Genomic DNA, 21625 nt, shown 5'->3' with positions numbered 1-21625 from the left:
TTTCACCCTCATTCTCTCTCTTTTTTTTTTTTTTTTTTTGAGACGGTCGTGCTCTGTCGCCAGGCGGGAGCGCAGTGGCGTGATGTCGGCTCACTGCAACCTCTGCCTGCCAGGTTCAAGCAATTCTCCTGCCTCAGCTTCCCGAGTAGCTGGGACTATAGACGTGTGCCACCACGCCCAGCTAATTTCTGTATTTTTAGTAGAGACAGGGTTTCACCCTGTTGACCAGGAGGATGGTCTCAATCTCTTGATTTCATGATCCGCCCACCTCGGCCTCCCAAAGTTCTGGGATTACAGGCATGAGCCACCGCACCTGGCCTTCATCCTCATTTTCAGAGGATATTTTTGCTAGTTAGAAAATTCTGGGCTGATTGTTTTTTTTCTTGCAAAACTTTGAAGACCTTGTTCCACTGTCTTCTGACGTCCTGCTGTAATTTTTAATTTTTAATTTTTTTAGACGCAGGGTCTCACTGTGTCACCTAGGCTGGAGTGCAGTGGTACGATCGTGGCTCACTGTAGCCTCGACATCCCTGAGCTCAGGTGATCCTCCTGCCTCAGCTTCCCAAGTAGCTGGGACTACAGGTGCATGTCACCATGCCTGGCTAATTTTTTTTTTTTTTTTTTTTTTTTTTGTAGAGACAGGGTCTCACCATGTGGCATGGGCTGGTCCTGCTACGATTTTTAAGCTTGTTCCCTGTACGTAGTATGCTTCATGTCTCTGGCGTGACTTTCAATCTTTGTTTTGAGATGTTCTTTATTTTTTAGAGGTTTGTCTGTGTTGTGTTTTGCTGTGGTTCTCTGGATATTCAGCCTGTTTCCGGGTTCTCTGAGCTTCACAGATCTGTAGGTCAGTGTCTTTCATCAAATTTGGAACATTTTGGCTAATATTTCTTCAAATTTTTTTTTTCCATTTCAATCTTACTTTCTTCTGCTGGGGCTCCAGTTACATGTATGTTAGACCTGTTGATGCTGCCCTGCAGGTCTTTGAGCCTGTGTTCCTGGACTTCAGTCTGTCTTCTCTCTGTTTTCCAGACTGGAAGATGTCTACTGATGTGTCTACGAGGTCCTTGGCAGATGGATTTCTGCCGTCTCCAGTTGAAGTTTCCATTTTGTTAACGTATTTTGCAATTCTAAGATTTCCATCTAGTTCTTTTTTACAGTTTATATTTCCCCTAATTCTTTGAGCTTATTATTAAAGCTGCTTTATAAGGTTTTTGTCAAGTTCAGCACCTGGGCCATCTCACATTCAGTTTCTCTCGTCTGCTGTTTTCCTCGGCCTTGCACACTTTCTTGTCCCTTGCATGTCTCATGGTTACCTGCCAAGAGACTGGACTCTGTGAACTCTGTGCTCTCCCTTGAAGAGTTGATTCTTGCACGCGGTTGAGTTACTGGCTGACCATCTTGAGTTTGTGTGGTTTTTTCATTTTGTCAGTAAGGATCTGGGGAAAGCTCAAGGTGTTTCTCAAGCCCCTTTAACTTAGTGGGACTCAAGTTGCAAACTCTGTCTTTCCTGTCTGGGTTTGGCTTTAGGCTTTGCTAAGGTAGGTCTTACTCTAGGGTGTGATCCTTACGTACAAGGAAAGGTCTTGCTGCTCGGGCAGGCTGGACTCCCATGCTTCTGGACTCCCTTCTACTCTGCCCGACCCCTGACTTCTCTGTTTCGCTTTCAGCCCCGTGGCAGCTGCTGTCTGATGCGCACTGGACGGTCTTGCACCGCTTCTTGGTATGCAGTTGCACTCTGGGACAGGGTCAGGGTAGTGACCTGATGAGGACAGAGCCCCCCCTCCCCACCAGGGCTGTTGGAAACGTGTGGGTGGGATGTCCCAGACCTCAGTGCTGGGGCTCGTCTGCCCACATGCTAGTAGTGACTTCTGAGAAATGGCTGCCTGGCGTGGAGAGGAGGGACTCCAGGTTTAACGGACGCTAGAGTTTTGGCAATATGGCGTCCCAGAGGTTCAGAGAAATTCCTCCTGGGACAGTACAGGTTAAAATGTCGGGTACAATGTAGGAAGAAAATAAAGATCTTGTCTTTATAAATGCATGCGTGAGATATAGATAAAATAGGGGGATTCTTCTCTGGGCCAGAAATAATAAGTAAGTACAGATTCCCAAGGCTAACACGGGCTCTGGCCACTGTGTGGCTGGGAGTCTTGGCCCAGGACGGGCCCCAGCAGGAACCTGCACTCACCTGGGCCTAGGCCTGAGTGCCCCCTGGCTGTGAGGCCCGCAGCCCACGCTGAAAATGTAGTTGTAAACCAAGAAAGAACTGAAATTCTGAACGACAACAACATATATCGAGAAGAGCACTTAGAGTTAAGGACTGTTATTTTTTTGTGGGGGAGGTGAAAGATATTGATTAGCCTTTTTTTTTTTTCTTGGATTTCTTTTATGGTTAACTGAATTCTCAAAGGCGTAGATCTTGTAGCCCATCATCAGTTCGAGAACTATAATGTTGTAATCCCAGCACTTTGGGAGGCCGAGGCGGGTGGATCACGAGGTCAGGAGTTCGAGACCAGCCTGGCCAAGGTGGTGAAACCCTGTCTCTACTAAAAACACAAAATTTAGCCGGGCATGGTGGTAGGCATCTGTATTTCCAGCTACTCAGGAGGCTGAGGCAGGAGAATCACTTGAACCCGGGAGGCGGAGGTTGCAGTGAGCTGAGATTGTGCCACTGCGCTCTAGCCTGGGTGACAGAGCGAGACTCCATCTCAAAAAAAACAAAAAACAAACTAGAACATGCCAGTCACCTGGGAGATCCCCCACCCTTTTATGTGCCCCACCACATCACAGCTGCTTTTACCTCACTCCAAAATTAACTGCTGCCCTGACTTTATGGCAAAGCCAGGAAGAAATGCCAGGACATGACAGTCCCCAGTCGTGCAGCCAAGACACTGGTTAGCCTTGCCATCCTTTCCCATTAAACTTGACTTAAAAGGAAACCAGAATTTAAAATTTTTAAAAATCTGTAGGTCCCTCCCACCCCTCCATCACTTTTCTTTTCCTTACAACTTGTCGGTTGAAGGACCGGGTCGTTTGGCCTGGGGTGTGTCCTGCGTCAGGATTGCTGGCGGTGCCCTTGTGGTGCAGTTCTGCCTGTTCCTCTGTCCTCTGAACTTCCTGCGCATTGGTGGCTGGACACAGAGACTCCTCCAACTCTGGCCGCGTCCCTGCGTCAGGACCCTGGCTGCTCTTGTGCCCCCTCATCGCGAGGACACAGGTCTGGGCTGTGCGCTCCAGGGATGGTGGCTGGTCATGCTTCATGCCTAGGGCCACTAATCCCTTGAGGTTGGAGATGGCGATGCTCTTAGTCTGTGAGTTCCTTCTCACTTCCTCGTTGGGGTATTCTTTTGGAGACCCTTCCTCCTCTACTGTTTGGCCGCTTGGTGAGTCCAGCTCATAGAGGAGACGCAGGGTAAATACTCGCGTGTTTTCTTCCATATATCCAGGTGAAGATAATGAATCAACTGGTTGTCACCCTCAGAGGGTGACCAGTAGTTTTATGTTTTAGTGTGTTGTTTTTATTTTTTATCGTTGTAATCTCAAGGGCTTGCACATAATCCATCTATTACAGTTCTCATTTTGGTTGCAGTTCAGACTGTGCCATCTTTGGCCAGTGGAAGCATCTCCAGGTTGGTTCCTGAGTCACGCTGGGACGTGGGGCTGATGTCCTTGCCATCTGGACGTTAACATGTGTCAGGCTCACCTTACACCTTTCCTGTTTCAGACCGAAAAAGTCATTTCTCCAAGAACTGGTTTCTTCTAGTGGGAAATGGTGTTTGAAGACCACTCGCTGGGACTAGGGATGTCATTGCCGCTGGAGTGGGTTGGCCTTTTCAGTGGACAGCACTGGGAAATGTGTGTAAACAGGGTCTCATGGGCTTATATGGGTATTTCCAATTCAGGTAGTTCAAATTCAGAGGTGTAGGAGTTAACCATGTTCAAAATGACGTCTTTATCTTCACAGTAAGAATTCTGGCTCTTGGCTGCCCCAGGGGCTTAGGGGGCTGGGGAGTTCGAGGGGAGGGCAGGAGGAGAGAGAAAAAAAAAGAATCCCGGTTATCATGGACATAGGAGATAATAGAATTAAAATATCTCCTACCTTTGGACATAGCCTGAGAATAGGAATATGGGCACTCCTGCCGAGGGTGGTGGAAACAGCTGGAAGTTGTTCATGTGCTTTCTCCCTTGGCCCCGTTTTGTATTTTGTGCTGTATTTATGTTGTCAAAACATTTAGCTGTTACACACCATGAGCTCTCCCTTTCGCCCTCTTTCAGTTTTAGTGCCATAAATAATGACATGTTTAATGCCGTGACTCGTCTCTGTGTTGTGTCTCTGTAGTCATTTTGGTTTTTCCAAGTTTCATTCTCTGCTAGATTCTTTTGGAACGCTTCATGGGAACAGCCACTCCCAAGTTCCCACCTGCTGATGAGTTTGTGCACTTTGTACCTGAAGGTCTGTTGTTTGGCTCACATTGTATTTCCTGAAGTGTCTTAAAGACGTTACTCTGGATTATTTCCTCCCTAAAGTGTTGCTGTCCAAATCTAATGAGAGTCTCATTTTACTTCCTTTGTAGGCCACGTGTTTTTCTTCCCTGGGTGTTCTTTTTCTTGGAAGCTGGCTCATCCCACTGGAGTGCGTGCTGGGGTTGGTTCTGCTGGGGTGGTGTTCTCAGTACTGGCTGTGTTCTTTCAGTGTGGTCTCAAGTCTCCTTAGGAACATCTGCAATAATGATCCTTTGTGTTTGTTCTGTTCTCTTGTTTCTTTCTTCAGAGATTCCCATTTTCCACATGTTGTATCTTCTTTGCCTGCTGGAGCACTTTTTACAGTCTCTTAGTTTTTAAAATCTCTCTCTTTTTTTTTTTTTTTTTAGAGACAGGGTCTCTTTCACCCATGCTGGAGTGCAGTGGTGTGATCACAGCTCACTGCAGCCTCGACCTCCAGGGTTCAAGCAGTCCTCCCACACTGGCCTCCCTAAATGCTGCTGAGCCACTGTGTCCAGCCTAATTTCTCTCTCTTTTTTTTTTTTTTAAATTTTTATTTTTTGAGACAGAGTCTCCCTCTGTCGCCCAGGCTGGAGTGCAGTGGCTCTATCTCGGTGTGATCTCAGCTCATGGCAACCTCTGCCTCCTGGGTTCAAGTGATTCTTCTGCCTCAGCCAGCTGCGATTACAGGTGCGCACCACCACACCCAGCTAATTTTTTTGTATTTTTAGTAGAGACAGGGTTTCACCTTGTTGGCCAGGCTGGTTTCAAACTCCAGACCTCAAGTGATTTGCCCGTCTCAGCCTCCCAAAGTGCTGGGATTACAGGTGTGAGTCACTGTGCCTGGCCTAATTTTTCTCTTTTTAAAAAAATTATCTTTTTTGTCCTTTTTGGCTTCCATTTCTCTTAAGGCGTGATTTGCTGTTTACCTGCTGTTTTGAGTATGTGTTTCTGAGGTCTTCTGTGGTCTGTGGGGATGCTCTTCTACTTTTTATCCTCTTTTTCTCTCATGGTAGCCTGTCTGGGATTTGACCTTGATGTTTTTCTGTTGCTAATTTCGACGTGAGTTTAGGTTTCTCGAACTTGTAACAGGACACGTGGTTTGCAGCGTTTGCTGACTTTGTGGTGCTCCTCTGTGGTTACTTTTGCGTGATGTTAAGAACGGGAGTCCTCAGCTTCTGTGGCTCCAGGGCTCTGAGCACCTCCCAAGCATCTGGACCTTACTTTGCCTTCCTTGTCCCTGTCCTGCTCAGTACTGATTCACTCCCAGCAGGTTCTCTCCTGCGTGAGGCCCTGTGCTGCAGGAGCCCTGGCAGGTCAGTGTGGGCATTTGCGGTGGCCAGGCTGCCCTCCCTGGTCCTCCCCTGCCCCAGGTTTGACTGCGGCTCTCGGAGGGACCTGCCGCTCTTCCCAGGAAGTCTGCTGGCTCCTGGGTCCAGGCCCGTCGGGGTCCGGTTCTGCAGCGTCCTTCAGGTGATGGCTGCTTGTGGTTCATCTTCATCGGTTTTGTTCTAAAGATTGTCCGCTGGCTTTTGGTTTTGCTGTGTAGTTGCTCTTTTATGTGGAACTTTGGGAAGATCCAGAAACTATGCTACCCCTGTCATCATCTTCCAGAATACATTAACTTTGAAAATTATTTATTTTAGTCTGAAGTAGTTTTCAAATCTACAGAAAAGTTGCAAGAACAGAATGAGGAGCTCCGTGCAGACTCCGGTGTATGGGCATCACGCTGCTGCTTCATCCCCGCTACACCACATGTGTTTGCGTGCATTCCTGTATTTTTTCAATATGTACACTTTAATCCTTGTTTTGACACGAAACCCAGCACCCTAAGTGCTCGTGTGGCTGATACCTTAGGTGGCTACCAGGCAGCCCTCCTGGTCAGGTGCTTAGCACTGACGCTACCACCCCCAGCATAGCACTTGCTGTGGGCTGTTTCTCCACAGCGTGGTGGCCGATTCCCTTGGCTGTGTTAGCATGTTCCCACCTCACACAGATGCCCCACCCTTATCGCACCTCCACCCACAGCCTCAGTGTCATTAACCGCCTGCCTGTGTCGCCACCTCTGGGGCTGCCCAGTTGTGGGGATGCTTCAGGCACCCCTTCTGTTACCTGCTGGTTGCCCTCTGCTGGGAAGCAGAGCTTCGCCCCTCCTTGTTGGTTTATTCATTCGCTCATGGATTCACTCACTCATTGCAGTGCTGTGGGTGCCAGGATCCCTCGTTCACTCACTCACTGCAGTGCTGTGGGTGTCAGGATCCCTCATTCACTCACTCACTACAGTGCTGTGGGTGCCAGGATCCCTCGTTCACTCACTCACTGCAGTGCTGTGGGTGTCAGGATCCCTCATTCACTCACTCACTGCAGTGCTGTGGGTGCCAGGATCCCTGTTGTGTTTGGTGGGCTCTGATCAGCACTCTCATTATTTCTAGGCTTGCTTGGTGGGAGCTTCTTGTGGCTGGAGTCTGTATCCTTTGACGCGTCCCTTGTCTGTGGCATTCCTTATTGCCACGTGCACTTTCCCTGCCCACTCTGCAGCTCCCCTGGAGCTCTGGTTCCTCTAGTGGAGTCTGATGTTGAGAGGACAGGATCTGGGCACTTGGTGTGCTGATTGCTGGGGCCCCTGCTTCCAGGCCGTGCCAGCAGCCACAGCTCGGGACCCCAAATGCATGTAGGGGAGTGTGTGGCGTGCGCCCTTCCATGTCGAAGGGGTCCTGTATGTTCGTGTTGAGACTATGGTCCTTGCCTAGCCTGCCAGGGCTTCTGTTTAGCCGTCCCCCATCCTTGTCTGTTAGTCGTTTCTCAGTGAGGAACCTGGTTCCCATCATTCAGTGTATTTGTTTTTTTCTTCAGTGTAACCAGCTTCCCAACCGTTTTACCTGCTGGGGTCCCTGCGCCAGGAGGGAGGATTGAATGGGAAAGGCACATTGATGAACTTTGGATGTGAGTGTTAACAGGTGCAGAGTAGCCTCTAAGGAAGAGTAAGGGAGCTCGTGCGTCCTCACTCACGAGAAGGGCCGGGGTGTGGGGTTGCGAGGTACGTGGAGTATCGAGAAAGCCGGACCTGGAGGACCCAGGTGAGGCGCTGCTGAGTGGATGAAGATTGGCGCCAGCGTCTGTTTGGGGAAGGACCCAGGTGAGGCGCTGCCGAGTGGGTGAAGATTGGTGCCGGCGTCTGTTTGGGGAAGGACCCAGGTGAGGCGCTGCCGAGTGGGTGAAGATTGGCGCCGGCGTCTGTTTGGGGAAGGACCCAGGTGAGGCGCTGCCGAGTGGGTGAAGATTGGCACCAACGTCTGGGGAAGGACCCAGGTGAGGCGCTGCCGAGTGGGTGAAGATTGGCGCCGGCGTCTGTTTGGGGAAGGACCCAGGTGAGGTGCTGCCGAGTGGGTGAAGATTGGCACCAACGTCTGGGGAAGGACCCAGGTGAAGCGCTGCCGAGTGGGTGAAGATTGGCGCCGGCGTCTGTTTGGGGAAGGACCCAGGTGAGGCGCTGCCGAGTGGGTGAAGATTGGCGCCGGCGTCTGTTTGGGGAGCAGTTGTTTCGCAGTTGTTCCGCTTGCCTTTTCTGAACTTTGGGGATCTTTGTGTGTTATCTGTGTAACAATTAACACAAAACCCAGAAAGTAAAAGTCCTTTAGACACCTTTCTTCATCAAAGATGATGCTCAATCGTTCTTTTCTTTTTCCTTTAGGATATCTCTTAAGGGTAAGTCTTCTTTTTTTAACTTTTAATTTTGAATTCTACACTTACAGGAAAGTTACAGAAATAGTACAGAGAGTTTCCATCTACCCCTCACCCAGTTTCGCCTCACGTGAAACATGGGTATGATACTGTTTACTGAAGACCTTATTTGATTTTTTTTCCCTTAAATTAACTTTAAATAAATTAATAAACTATTTTTTAGAGCAGTTTTAGGTTCACAGAAAAAGGAGGGGACTTTTTTAGTACAGAGACTTCCCATACACTCCTCCCTGCAGGTGCACAGCCTCCCCCGCTGCCCAGGTGGTGCGTTCGTTAGAATCCACGAACCCACGTCAACACGTCCTTCTCACCCAGCTTCCATAGTTCCCATCAGGGTGTACTCTTGGTGTGTACATTCTGTGGGTTTTGACAGCTGTAGAATGACGTGTTTCCACCAGTATCATATCATGTGGAGTCGTTCCGTAGCCCTGAATTCCTCTGTGTTCTGCCCGTTCATCCCTCCCCTCCTGTCAGTCCCTGGTCCACTGATCTTATTGTCTCCTAGTTTCACCTTTTCCAGAATATCGTGTGGTTGAAATGATGCAGCCTTCTCAAACTGGCTTCTCTCATTTAGGAATATCCACCTGAGGCTCCTCCGTGTTTTTTCATGGCTTGATGGCTCATTTCTTTTGAGCACTATTCCAGTGTGTAGCTGTGCCACAGTTTATTTTACCCACTCACCTACTGAAGCACATTGTGGCTGCTTCCAAGTTTTGGCAATTATGAAGAAAGCTGATATAAACATCTGTGCGCAGGATTTCGCGTGGACATAAATTTTCAGCCCCTTTGGGTAAATACCAAGGAGCACGATTGCTGGATCGTGTGGTAAGAGCACGTTTAGTTTTGTAAGAAACCGCCAGACTGTCTTCCAGCAGCTGCGCCATGTTGCATTCCCAGCAGCCGCGGCTGAGGGTCCTGTTTCTTCACATCCTCGCCAGCGTTCAGTGCCGTCCGTGTTCTGGGTCTTGGCTGTTCTAGTAGTTGTGTGCATCTTGTTTTAATTTGCATTTCCCTGGTGACGGAGGATGTGGAGCATCTTATTGTTGATATTGTTGAGTTTCAAGAGTTCTTGGTATATTTTGGATAATAGTCCATTATCAGATGTGTCTTTTGCAAATATTTTCTCCTTATTTGATTTTTACCAGTGTCCCCGACGTCCTTTCCTGCCCCGGGACTCTTGTGGCTCCTCGGCTCCTTGGTCTCCTCTGCTTGGTGGTAGCTGCTCAGTCTTTCCTGGTCTTGGATGGCCTTGGCGTGCTGGAGAGCGCTGGTCCTTGTCTGGTGGACGTTTCCTTAGTTTGCGTTTGTCTGGCGTCTCCTCGTGATGACGTCCAGGCTGTAGAATCTCAGCTAGAATGCCGCAGGCTGGCTGGCATGTCCTCAGAGCACCGTATTGGGAGGCAGGTGGTGTCGCCTGGCTGCTGCTCCTGCTGACTTTGAAGCTTGGTTAAGGTGGGGTTGGCTGGTTTCTCCACTGTCGAGTTACTCTTTTTCTCTTTGTAATTAGTAGGTATCTCAAGGAGACACTTGGAGGCTGCTGATACCATTTCTTATCAAGCCTTTGGCCCCTGCACGGGCATTCGCAAGGACACTGCCAGTGGAGGCTGCTGTGGCGTCTGATGCTGACTTTCTATTTCTGTCTTTCTGTTTACAGAATTCCAATTAATAAATGTAAAGAGAGCTGCCCCTTCTCCCTTATTTCTCCCACTTGTTAATTCATTCAGTTACTTATTCATATTAGCATGGATATTTATTTTCTTCTGTAGGTAACAAGCCGCTGCTGCAGTTTATTTATTTTGTTGCTTGAGCAGCCCGGCTCTGGCCATCATGAGCTCCTCAGGTTGGTTCCATGTCCTTGTGACGTGACAAGAGGATTTGGTGACTTTATGACACCACAGAATGTTCCAGCACATCTTCTGTTTTCCACGATTTCTTGGAGGGGCATTGCTTCCTTTGATTGGGGATGGTGTTTCCTTTGATTGGGGATGGTGCTTCCTTTGATTGGGGATGGTGCTTCCTTTGATTGGGGATGGTGTTTCCTTTGATTGGGGATGGTGCTTCCTTTGATTGGGGATGGTGTTTCCTTTGGTCGGGGATGTTGGTTCCTTTGGTCTGGGATGGTGGTTCCTTTGGTCTGGGATGGTGGTTCCTTTGGTCGGGGATGGTGTTTCCTTTGGTCGGGGATGTTCGTTCCTTTGGTCTGGGATGGTGGTTCCTTTGGTCGGGGATGGTGGTTCCTTTGGTCGGGGATGGTGGTTCCTTTGGTCGGGGATGGTGCTTCCTTTGGTCGGGGATGGTGCTTCCTTTGGTCGGGGATGGTGTTTCCTTTGGTCGGGGATGGTGGTTCCTTTGGTCGGGGATGGTGTTTAGAACCATACTCTGGGCAGCAGGTGTGCTCATTGCTCCTGGGGTGTCCCTGCATCCAGGCCTTCCAGGTGGACCGGGGCATGTGCACACACACAAACACTCGTCTGCACCTGCGCCTGTGCTGAACACAGCGGCCTTCTCACTTCTCCTCAGGCCTCAGGATCTAGTCTTGATGTCACAGGCTCATTCTAGCTTCCCTCATGCCTTACATGGGAACCTGGTTCTCATCCCCCACAGTAGATGTACTTCTGTGTTCAGTTCCAACGTACAGATAAAGCACCTTCGGGATTGCCAAGCTGTGTGAGAAACAAACGTGCTAACTACCTGGAGTGCAGCATTTCTGTGCAGCCCTTTTATTTAACCTCACAGGTCAAAATAGTACACTTCAAAGTTACATAGACGAGTATTGTTCTTGCTCATCCTTTCATTTTTACTTTTTATATTTAAATTTTTATTATTTGTTTTTAGAGATGGGGTCTTGCTCTGTGTCCTGGGCTGGCCTGAGGCTCCTAGACTCAAGCAATCCTCCTGCCTCAGCCCCCATCAGGAGTTGGGACTGCAGGCACACACAACCAGGCCTGGCTTCCTGCCCACCGTTCAGTGTGACTGTCACTCACCTGCAGGACAGCTGGGGTTTAGTGGTTACTGTTTGTGTTCCTGTTGGTTTCCTCCAAATCTTGGTTAATTTTTTGTTTGTGAGGGGTGGAGCATTGCCATGGTCCCGAGAGTCGGAACTATACAAAAAAAGTATAGAAAGAAGTGCCCCTTGCAGTGGTGTCGTGCCACACCCTCCCTCCCCCCACCACGCCCTCCCTCCCCCCTCCGCCCCCTCCCTCCCCCTCCGCCCCCTCCCTCCCCCGCCACCCCCTCCCTCCCCCGCCGCCCCCTCCCTCCCCCCGCTGCCCCCTCCCTCACCACGCCCTCCCTCCCCCCCACCGCCCCCTCCCTCACCACCCCTCCCTCCCCCCACCACGCCCTCCTTCCCCCCCACCGCCCCCTCCCTCCCCCACGCCCTCCTTCCCCCCTGCCGCCCCCTCCCTCCCCCACCCCCTCCTTCCCCCCACCACAGCCTCCCTCTCCCACCACACCCTCCCTCCCTCCACCACCCCCTCCTTCCCCCTACCACAGCCTCCCTCCCCCTGCCGCACCCTCCCTCCCCTGCCACCCCTTCCCTCCCACCCCCCTGCCCCCTCCTCCTGCTGCCCCCTCCCTCCCCCCACCACATCCATCCTCCCCCTTCCTCCCCCGCCGCCCCTGCCGTCCTCCCACCTTGCTCGCCCTCCTGCTGCACCCTCCCTCGTCCTGCTGCACCCTCCCTCGTCCTGCTGCACCCTCCCTTGTCCTGCTGCACCCTCCCTCGTCCTGCTGCACCCTCCCTCGTCCTGCTGCATCCTCCCTCCTCCTGCCCTGCCCCCTCCCTCCTCCTGCCCTGCCCCTTTCCCTCCATTTTTGCACCCCGTTTCCACTCACCATGCAAACAGATGAGCTCCTGCATCTTTTTCCTTCCCTGGCAGTGCAGCACAGGTCAGTGACAGTCTCTCACTCTCTGCAGCTGACAGAGTTCCTGGGCACCGCCCTCGTGTCACTGCATCAAGAGCTTCCTCTTTCCCAGCTGGGTGGCACTTCATCGTGCTGATGTCCCGTAGCTTTTCACCCTCTCTCGTGTGCGCATCTAGGCTGTTGACACGGTGACAGGTGATGCCATCAAGAGTAACCTTGTACGTGTGTCTTCGTGCTGTTGGAGGCCTGCTGTTGGGGCTGAGTTCCGAGAGATGGGATTGCTGAATTGAGGAGTTGGTGCGTGTGCACTTTTGTTAGGTTTTGCCAAGTCCCCCTGTTGCATGTGAGAGAGGCAGCTCTTTCCCCCAGCCTCACACGTGGGACACGTGTGTTGTCATAGTTCTTGTGTTTGCTGGTCTGGGTGGTGCAATCAGCGTCTGTGGATGTGCTGTGGGCGCGTAGGGCTGAGGCACGTGATGAGCGGGTGGGCATCCCTGAGCCGCCCCTTAGCGATGGGGTCGTTCAGTCTTCCGGCTGCTGGCTTAGTTTTGTCTACTTGACCTGTTCTGCGGCAGGCATGCTGTTCCATGACTGCTCCTAGCATGTTTCTGTCTCCTCGCATCTCCTGTGTTTTTATTGGTAGGGGCTGCTGTGTTGTTTGGTGCATAAATATCCACGTGTCATATCTTCATTGGCAGCTGTGAGTTTTTGCATTGGAAAGTATCTGTCTTTGTCACATGTCAGACCGTCACCCTGGGTGTCTTTCTTGTCCCCCAGCCCACAATCCCTGAGATCCTTACTTTTCACCTTCTGAATCCCTTTGTTTTCTGTGTCTCTCTGTAGCATATGGTTTGGTCTCAGTTTATGAGCCGAATTGAAAATCTTTTTCTTTTAATAGGTGAGTTAAGCCCATTTACCTTTATTGATAGGACTGACATGTTTTGTCTTGACTCTGTCATAATGTTTTATAATTATGTAAATTTTTATTTATCTTTTGAGACATGGTTTCACTGTCACCTAGGCTGGAGTGTGGTGGCGTGATCATAGCTCACTGCAACTTTGACTTCCTGGGCTTAAGAAGGATCCTCCTGCCTCAGCCACCCCAGTAGCCTGGGACTATAGGTACACAGCACTGCACCTGACTAATTTTTAAAATATTTTGTAGGAATGGGGTCTCATGTTGCCCAGGCTGGTCTTAAACTCCCAGCCTCAGGGAATCCTCCTGCCTCGGCCTCCCTTTTCAAAGCGTTGAGATTACAGGTGTGAGTCGCTGTACCTGGCCTGAATTTTAAATATTTGCTGTGTTTCTTTTTCTGTGAGATGTTTATTCTTTGCTCTTTTAATTGATTTTTTTTTTTTTTTTTTTTTTTTGTATTTAGGAAGGTTCGTAACTGTGTATTCCTGGTTACTTTTGTACTTAAACTAGTGACGATGCCCTGGTCTCCTGTCTCACAGGACTGTTCACGCTGCAGTCGAGCAGTTTGCACTGGCCCGGCAGCTCCACTGTCGGCCTTCGGCGTCTGTGAGCCCTAGTGGCTTCTTCCTCTGCCTTTTGGTGACAGGACCTCCACAGGGGAGGCATACTCTGGTCCTCAGCCTCCGTCTCCCGCCTCTGCCTCACTCGGAGCCTGAGGATGTCTCTTCCCTGCAGTTTCCCGCCCAATAGAGGAGGCTCTTCCTCCCATTCCTGAGGCTGTTTCTGGGCCCTGACCGGAGGCGGCTTGGCTGGCTCAGAAGTCTTTCTGTTCTTGCCTTGTGGGGGACGGGCGGGGAGGGGGGTGCAGGCTGGGAGGAGCCGTGGAGGCTGATTCCTTCCCCTTCGTGGGTTCTCTTCTCTTCCTCCTCGGCAGCCCTGCCATCGGCTCTTAGAGCCCGTAGTGTATGAGGTTGCATCTCAGAGTCCTGCCACACACTGGGCCCTCTCAGTGCGTTGGGTTTGGTGTCTCCTCTCGGGTGGGTGTGGGTTTTGGTGTCTCCTCTCGGGCGGGGTGTGGGCTTGTCTCCTCTTGCGAGGGTGGGGTGTGGGTTTGGTGTCTCCTCTCGGGTGGATGTGGGTTGTGTGGGTTTTGGTGTCTCCTCTCCAGTGGGGTGTGGGTTTGGTGTCTCCTCTTGGGTGGGTGTGGGTCATGTGGGTTTTGGTGTCTCCTCTCGGGTGGGTGTGGGTTGTGTGGGTTTGGTGTTTCCTCTCAGGTGGGGTGTGGGTTTGGTGTCTCCTCGGGTGGGTGTGGGTTTGGTGTCCCCTCTCGGGTGGGTGTGGGTTTGGTCTCTCCTCGGGTGGGTGTGGGTTGTATGGGTTTTGGTGTCTCCTCTTGGGTGGGTGTGGGTTGTGTGGGTTTTGGTGTTTCCTCTCGGGTGGGGTGTGGGTTTGGTGTTTCCTCTTGGGTGGGGTGTGGGTTTGGTGTCTCCTCTTGGGTGGGTGTGGGTTGTGTGGGTTTTGGTGTCTCCTCTCGGGTGGGTGTGGGTTTGGTGTCTCCTCTCGGGTGGGTGTGGGTTTGGTGTCTCCTCTCGGGTGGGGTGTGGGTTTGGTGTCTCCTTTCGGGTGGGTGTGGGTTTGGTGTGTCCGCTCGGGTGGGTGTGGGTTTGGTGTTTCCTCTCGGGTGGGGTGTGGGTTTGGTGTCTCCTCTTGGGTGGGTGTGGGTTGTGTGGGTTTTGGTGTCTCCTCTCGGGTGGGTGTGGGTTTGGTGTCTCCTCTCGGGTGGGTGTGGGTTTGGTGTCTCCTCTCGGGTGGGGTGTGGGTTTGGTGTCTCCTCTCGGGTGGGTGTGGGTTTGGTGTGTCAGCTCGGGTGGGTGTGGGTTTGGTGTCTCCTCTCGGGTGGGTGTGGGTTTGGTGTCTCCTCTCGGGTGGGTGTGGGTTTGGTGTCTCCTCTCGGGTGGGGTGTGGGTTTGGTGTCTCCTCTCGGGTGGGGTGTGGGTTTGGTGTCTCCTCTCGGGTGGGGTGTGGTTTTGGTGTCTCCTTTCGGGTGGGTGTGGGTTTGGTGTCTCCTCTCGGGTGGGTTGTGGGTTTGCTGTCTTTTGTGAACGTCCCCTGGGTCACGATGTGAATGTCCCACTCTGCCTGAGGGGGAGATTCGCCCAGCTCTCATTTGCCCTGTTTTCTCCTGACCCTTTTCCTCCTTTCTGCGTCTCAGTTCCGTCCTCTTGGCTTCCTGCCTTTTGTAGGTTCCTTACTGCATTTTCACCGCCTCCCCTCCCTCAGACTGTATGCAGTTTATTCATTTCTGAGATAATTTTGTCTCTTCCTTCCATTACTTTCTTAAGTCCAGTCAACTCTTATTTCCTTTTGGTGTTGCATTTGTAATTTTATGGTTTTTATAAAAATTTGTCTCCTAGTTTTTGAGGTTCTGATTTGAGGTGATTTTCATATCCTTAAGAGCACACTTAAGCAGATTTTCCTGTATTGAGAGTTGTTAATTTTCTTGTTGTTCCAGGGTGGGTTTTTCTCTGATGTGTGTGGGGCCCCCATTTTCTGACTCTTCTCTGACTTTCCCGTGGCTCTGGATGGCTTTACCGCCTCTGTCCCTTCGCCCTGGTGGCCTTGGAGTGTTTGCCAGATCTGTGGTTTCCTGGCGCCCTCTGCTGGCCGCATAGGGAAGTCCAGGTCTTGAGCGGGTCCTTGCTGGTGTGCAGGACGGAAGTTGTCCTCTGGTTCTCCTGGCCCTTTCCTGCAGGACCCAGAACTTCCCCCTTTCCTTCTTTTCTGCCTTACCACCCAGTGGCCAAAGGGCTCCTCTCAGGACACGCTGTGTTGCCTTGACAACCCCTTCCCGTCTTGTGCTTGGTGGTCCCTGCCCTGTGGTCTGCACTGACCTTCCTGGACACCTCTCAGGCCCTGGGACTTGGGGTGGCTTAGCCTTTCAGCAGTGGCTTCCCACGGACCCCTGTCCCACCCTGCCCCACCGCGGCCTTGCAGGGGAGAGACTGGGGGATCAGGCTCAGGCGTGTGTTGACTCTGCGCCGACTTGCAGTGATTTTGAAGTCTAGGCACCCTCGTCCTGTGCAGACGGCGATGCTGGTGTGAACCTGTGTTCCTTGCTTGTGCTGAACTGTGTTTGGAAGAGAGGCTGGGAGACATCAGCTCGGCAGCCATGTTGTCTTCGGCCTCCCGGAAGTGATGCTAACTTTGTAAGCTGTGTGTCTGAGTGTTTTTCGCTACTACTGCTGTTCTTCAAAACATGCTGCCAGTGACCTGGCCTCGTGTTTGTGATACCCCGTAAATGGTTAGGCACGGAGAGGGCACGCATGCGTTCAGGGCGGAGCTGGCTGGAGTGCGTGCGGCATGGGCTATTGTTACCCGCTGCCCGGGGCGGCTGTGGGCACAGCATTCTCCACCCATTGCTCGGCTGGGGCTCCGTGGCAGAGTAAAGGATGGACCAAGGGGCTCCCACCCCAGGAGCAGACGCACTCCTCCCAGACAGCCCCCAGGTGCTGACCGTGCGGGGCCTGACGTTCGGGCGGCACATACCTTGCACCAGGCGGTTCCGCGGACGGTGACTCTGCATTTGGCTTCGACATTGAGTGCCTATGGTGCATGTGCAGTGGAGAGATCGCCTACTTTCATTTGATCCTTTTAAGAGCCCTGTGATGGGGCGAGGGGTGTCTGTAGCACCATGTTTCAGAGGCGGAGACCTGCAAAGGGAGGGTTCATGTGGTATGTCCAGTCATGGGGATTTTGGTTTGCTTGCTTGTTTTCTAATCCTAGTACCTGTACCTAAAAACCCCCAAGCCCCTGTGTTTGGAGTTGTTTAGACCGAGGCCCCCAGGGCTCCATGTTGGTGCCGGCCTTTGTGGAGCTGTCTGTCGTCCCAGGCTCTGCTTTGCGCCATCGCGCCTGCACGTGCCGCAGTCCCTCTAGAGTGGCCATCGCGCCTGCATGTGCCACAGTCCCTCTGGAGTGGCCATCGCACCTGCACGTGCCGCAGTCCCTCTAGAGTGGCCATGGGTGCCTTGGCCCTGGTCCCCGCAGGCACTTCTTTCTCAGGAGTCCCATGGGAGCTGGAAGCCCCCACTGAGCACTCTCCTCCCAGCAGGCTCCATGACCAGTCCCTGCCTGCCCCCGAGGGCTGCTGCGCCCACCATGGGCACAGCCCATGAGGGGTTTGGATGAATCTAGGGAGGAAAGCCACTGCCACTGCCATGTGGGTTGGGCACAGAAGGCCTTGGTCCGCCGGCAGTCCCAGTCCTGAGAAGAGAGGGGGAGGTTCCCACGAGATCTCCACTCCATCTTCAGAGCAGTTTAGCAGCAGACCCTCTGCGGGAGCCAAAATCCACATAGAATTCTGCAAGCAAAGACCCTATGGGAAAGGCAGGGAGTGTGGACCCCTTCTGCCCGGGGCGAGGTGGGCTGGGGAGAAGCGGGAGTGTGCCATGTAGAGAGAGGCAACTGGAGTATCAGGTAGGTTAGATTTGCATTTTTCTTTTAAGATTTAAGAAAAATTTGAAGAAAAATTTGTATTTATAAAACTCACAGAATCTGGAGAAGTTATATTGTTCATTCATAGTGCACCTTCAGAGCTTGATGCAGAAGCAGGGCCTGGCATCAGTTTCTCAGTGTGCTGGGCCCTGGGGGTGGCCTCAGCTCCAAGGAGGCACCGTCTGGCCTTGGTTGGTCTCGCCCCTCCCTTGGTTGTTCTCACCCCCGGCCTTGGTTGGTCTTGCCCCCTCCTTCGGTTAGTCTCACGCCCTCCCTTGGTTGGTCTCGTGCCCTCCCTTGGTTGGTGCTGACACTTGCATTAGAATATCTTGATTTCTGACCCTCAGCGGCCCTTAAATTGCACACCTGAGATGAGCGTCTCTCCTTCACCCCGGTCCTCTTTTTTGGCTGCTGAACTATTTTGAAGATAGAAACATCAAACACAGTCCGGAATTTATAGCAGGCGTCACTGGGTCGCACAGCCTGTTTGGGTGGTGCCTGTGAGAGCCCCGCCCTCACCCTGCAAACTGTCACTCGCCCCGCCTGAGTTCTCTTTTGGGAGGCCTGGCCTCAGGTGTGGATCACTTTGTAATGAGCTAGTGTGGAGCGCGGAGGCTTCAGTAGCAAAGGGACCCCGGGTAGGTCTGAAGAAGGGCCCTCACAGCGCAGGGCGTCTGAACGGAGACGGGTGCCCTCATCTGTTTGAATCTCACAGGAATAAAGAAAATGCAGTGGGTCAGAGCCACACTTGCATGCCATCACACAAGGCAGCCACGCTCCCAGCCTGAACTGAAAGTGGCAGAGCGAGGAAGGGAGGAAGGACGGGATGAGGGGCGGCGCCATGTCGGGGCAGCCCGGGAGTCGCCTGCAGCTGTTCACAGCAAGGCTCCCACTGGCACACAGAGCAGAATCCGCTCCTTCCAGCATCTTAACTTCAGTTGAGAATGTGCTATAAAGATGCCATCGTAATCTTTGTACTTAAATATATGTGAGCAGCTTTCACCATCGGAGCAGACCTTAGTTTTCATGCCAGATGGGGAAACGACAGCCATTGGGAGTTGTGTGGCGTGTGCCCCGCTGGGCGGTGTCATGTGTATGGCGCGTGCCCCTCTGGGCGGTGTCGTGTGTGTGTGGCACGTGCCCCGCTGGGCGGTGTTGTGTGTGTGGCTCGTGCCCTGCTGGGAGGTGTCGTGTGTGTGGCGCGTGCCCCGCTGGGTGGTGTCGTGTGTGTGGCGCGTGCCCCGCTGGGTGGTGTCATGTAGGTGTCATCAGCTGAAACCACCGGAGCTCTCCACAAGAGCTGGCACCCAGCAGCTATGCTTCTCCAAGCAGGAACACATCTGAGGCAGCTCGGGAGACACCTGGTCACCTGTAGGGGCTGACGGAGGCGGGGTCTGTGCAGCCAGGGCCCAGCCAGAGGCTCAGGGATCACTGTGGGAGCCACTGAGCAACCCAGCCTTCCCAGCTGACCCAGCATGCCCAGTCCCAGCCAGCCCCAGGCCTCCCAGTGCAGGAATTCAGCAGCCAAGCAGGGATGACACACACAGACCTAGTGTGGCTTTTGTGCCTCAGCTGAGTCCACAGGCAGTCCAGCTGTGGTCACATGGAGGGTGGCCCTGGGGCCGCTCAGCCATTTGCCTTGGGTGGGTGCCACCCCCTGGTCCATCCTCAGCTCCAGGACCAGGTCTGAGCACTGTGGGGCGTTGGGCAGCATCTGAGTGTGCCCTGTCCTGAAGGCGCAGCATGGGGCCTCCTACCCTTGCCCCTGCCCTGGCAGGGCCCTGGACAGCACCCCAGCTCCAACTGTGGGCCTACCAGAAGGAGCCCGTGCCAGGCCTGGCCTCCTCTGGAATCGGGGTACTTGGCTCAGATACACAGGCCTATTGCAAGCCCCACTCTGAGCCCCACTAACACACTGTCTTCTCCTTTTTCATCACCAGGGGTCGGGCCCCGGCTCAGTGGTCCCAGGCAGCTCGGGTGTCGGAACCCCCAGACAGTTCACGCGACAAAGAATCACGCGGGTCAACCTCAGGGACCTCATATTTTGTTTAGAAAATGAACGTGAGACAAGCCATTCACTGCTGCTCTACAAAGCATTCCTTAAGTGACACAGGAGGACGCCTGGGGACTTTTTATATATTTGCAGATTACGCCTTTTTGTAACAAGCAAATGGGATATTGTTTAAAAAACAGCCACCTCTTTACAATGGAACAGTTTTATATTCCTGTTTCTAAATCAACTCTTCAGTGTGAAAGAAAATACGTTTCTGTAACAGAGAGAACACAAAGGCCTGTGGATACTCTTAAAGGACAATTAAATCTTAACTCATCTTGATTGAGTGGCCTTCTTGCCAAACAAGCCATATATAAAGACTGATGGAATCGTTAGCAAATAATTAGCTGCCCTCTGTCAACTCATAGCAGTTTCTGCATTATTTGTGCATTTTGGTTTAGTTCTACCTAACTTACTATGTAGGTGTATGTCTACAGCCGATGACCTCATTTCGTTTATTTTATTTTTGTAATAGTCAGTTGGCAAAGCAAACTGATTTTTTAGGCTATTTATCTTCCTTCCCCTCCCCCCCCCCCGCTCTCCTCTTTGCCCCCCTGCCCTGCCCTCCCCTCCTCTCCTTCCCCTCCACTCCGCTGAGAATCCTGGAGGAATACACAATTCATCGTTGCACCCCCACCTCAGAGTGTAATCGCATTTCTGCTTGGTAGAGGCCGAGCCCAGCAAAGGTGGCTTCTTCTGAATGTGTGGTCAGCATCTGTACAAATGCATTTTATTTGCTATAGTTTGTAAAGCTGTAAAGTTAAAAGAGATGAAAACCTTTTCAGCATAAATATATTTTACTTGCACTGTGTTTTTTAGCTAAAAGTGAAAACCTAGATTAAATAAAATCAAAGTTGAGAAGAATCATCAAAAGACTGTTTCTCGGTGTGAATCAAGTGTTGAAAAATGGTTGGTGTATTTTGTCAGTAATTGTACATAACTTTTGGCACATGACATAGAAATGGCTATGTAAACTATAATTATTTTGCTAAGAGACTGTATGCAAGCCTTGGGCCGACTTTACAGACGTCCAGAGCAAAGCCCCTTCTTTGTACCTATTTTTTTATTACAAATATACTAATTGGTTCTTTCTATTTTCAGAGGTTATTGTATGAAATTGTCTATTGATAGTACTTTTATGACTGTAAATACTCTGGCTTTCTCCGTGTGAATTCTCACATTAGACTTTAATTCGAGCGCGTGTGAACTGAACGCTGATCAGTATTTTTTATCAACACCTGAGAACTGTTACACCTTTTATTTTGTCTTTTAGGAAATCCCTGTCTTTCCATTTTTTCATGTAAATTTTGCACAGTTACTTGTTCATATGTAAATATTTTACTTTCAAAAATGAAGTTTTTAATTGCTATTGTTTTATATAGGATTGAAAGAAAATTAACTCCTTTATTAAAAACAAATTTATCTGTATTTGTTTTGCCTATTTTTCCCCCGTTTTCCAGTTTTAGATTTCTGCTGCCAGATTGCACTCTGGCTCTGCTGAAGTGCTGGTTTCTGAGCCACCTGTTGGAATCTGTAGCTGAGCCCCATCAGAGCCGGGAGAAAGAACTTTCTCTGTGAGGACAGGGGCCGAGCCACTCTGTGCGTGGAGTCTGGGGGCTGGTGGCTGCGCCTAACACCTTCTGCTCTCACAGGTGGAGATGAGCTGGGCACAGCTGGGAGGGGCGGGGGGAGGCCCAGCGCTGGGTGAGATGTACACAGAAATGCACCTGGCGAGCCCGGCTGAGGTGCCCAGAGGGCCCCAGCCTTGACGCAGACCTCTTGCGGGGAGAGAAGGCGTCTCCAGGGCAGTTTGGTATAGGTTGGTCCTGACAGGTCACAGCTCCTGCTGGGCCCTCAGCGCCAATGTGTACTGCTCCCTGCCTTTGAGCACCTTGGGGAGCCTTTGGGAATGGTCTCTGATGCGACTGGAGTCGGTCTCCCATCGTGACGTTCACTCCACCTACTGTGACGGACCCACAGCGATATGCAGGTTTACTTACAAGTTCCGCTGGAGACACTGCCCCTGTTCCCACACCTGTTGCACTGCCCCACTGGGGCTGCCGTCACAAAGG

General features: G+C 51.8%; 1 protein-coding gene across 2 annotated transcripts in view; it reads left to right on the top strand.

The window, feature by feature from the left end:
- Positions 1 to 20981, top strand: part of TAF4 (TATA-box binding protein associated factor 4) — an 88616-nt gene extending 67635 nt beyond the window's left edge. For both annotated transcript variants that reach the window (XM_054468086.2, XM_054468085.2), the window contains one exon: positions 19441 to 20981. In XM_054468086.2, the coding sequence (XP_054324061.1) occupies positions 19441 to 19608 (168 nt within the window). In that variant the 3' untranslated portion in view covers positions 19609 to 20981. The remainder of the gene's footprint in view (positions 1 to 19440) is intronic.
- The last annotated feature ends 644 nt before the right edge of the window (positions 20982 to 21625 follow it).

The sequence above is a fragment of the Pongo pygmaeus genome, chromosome 21 (genome assembly GCF_028885625.2).
Source record: "Pongo pygmaeus isolate AG05252 chromosome 21, NHGRI_mPonPyg2-v2.0_pri, whole genome shotgun sequence".
Classification (NCBI taxonomy): Eukaryota; Metazoa; Chordata; class Mammalia; order Primates; family Hominidae; genus Pongo; species Pongo pygmaeus.
Note: the sequence above shows the minus strand (reverse complement) of the source record. Positions and strands in the feature narration are given on the sequence as shown.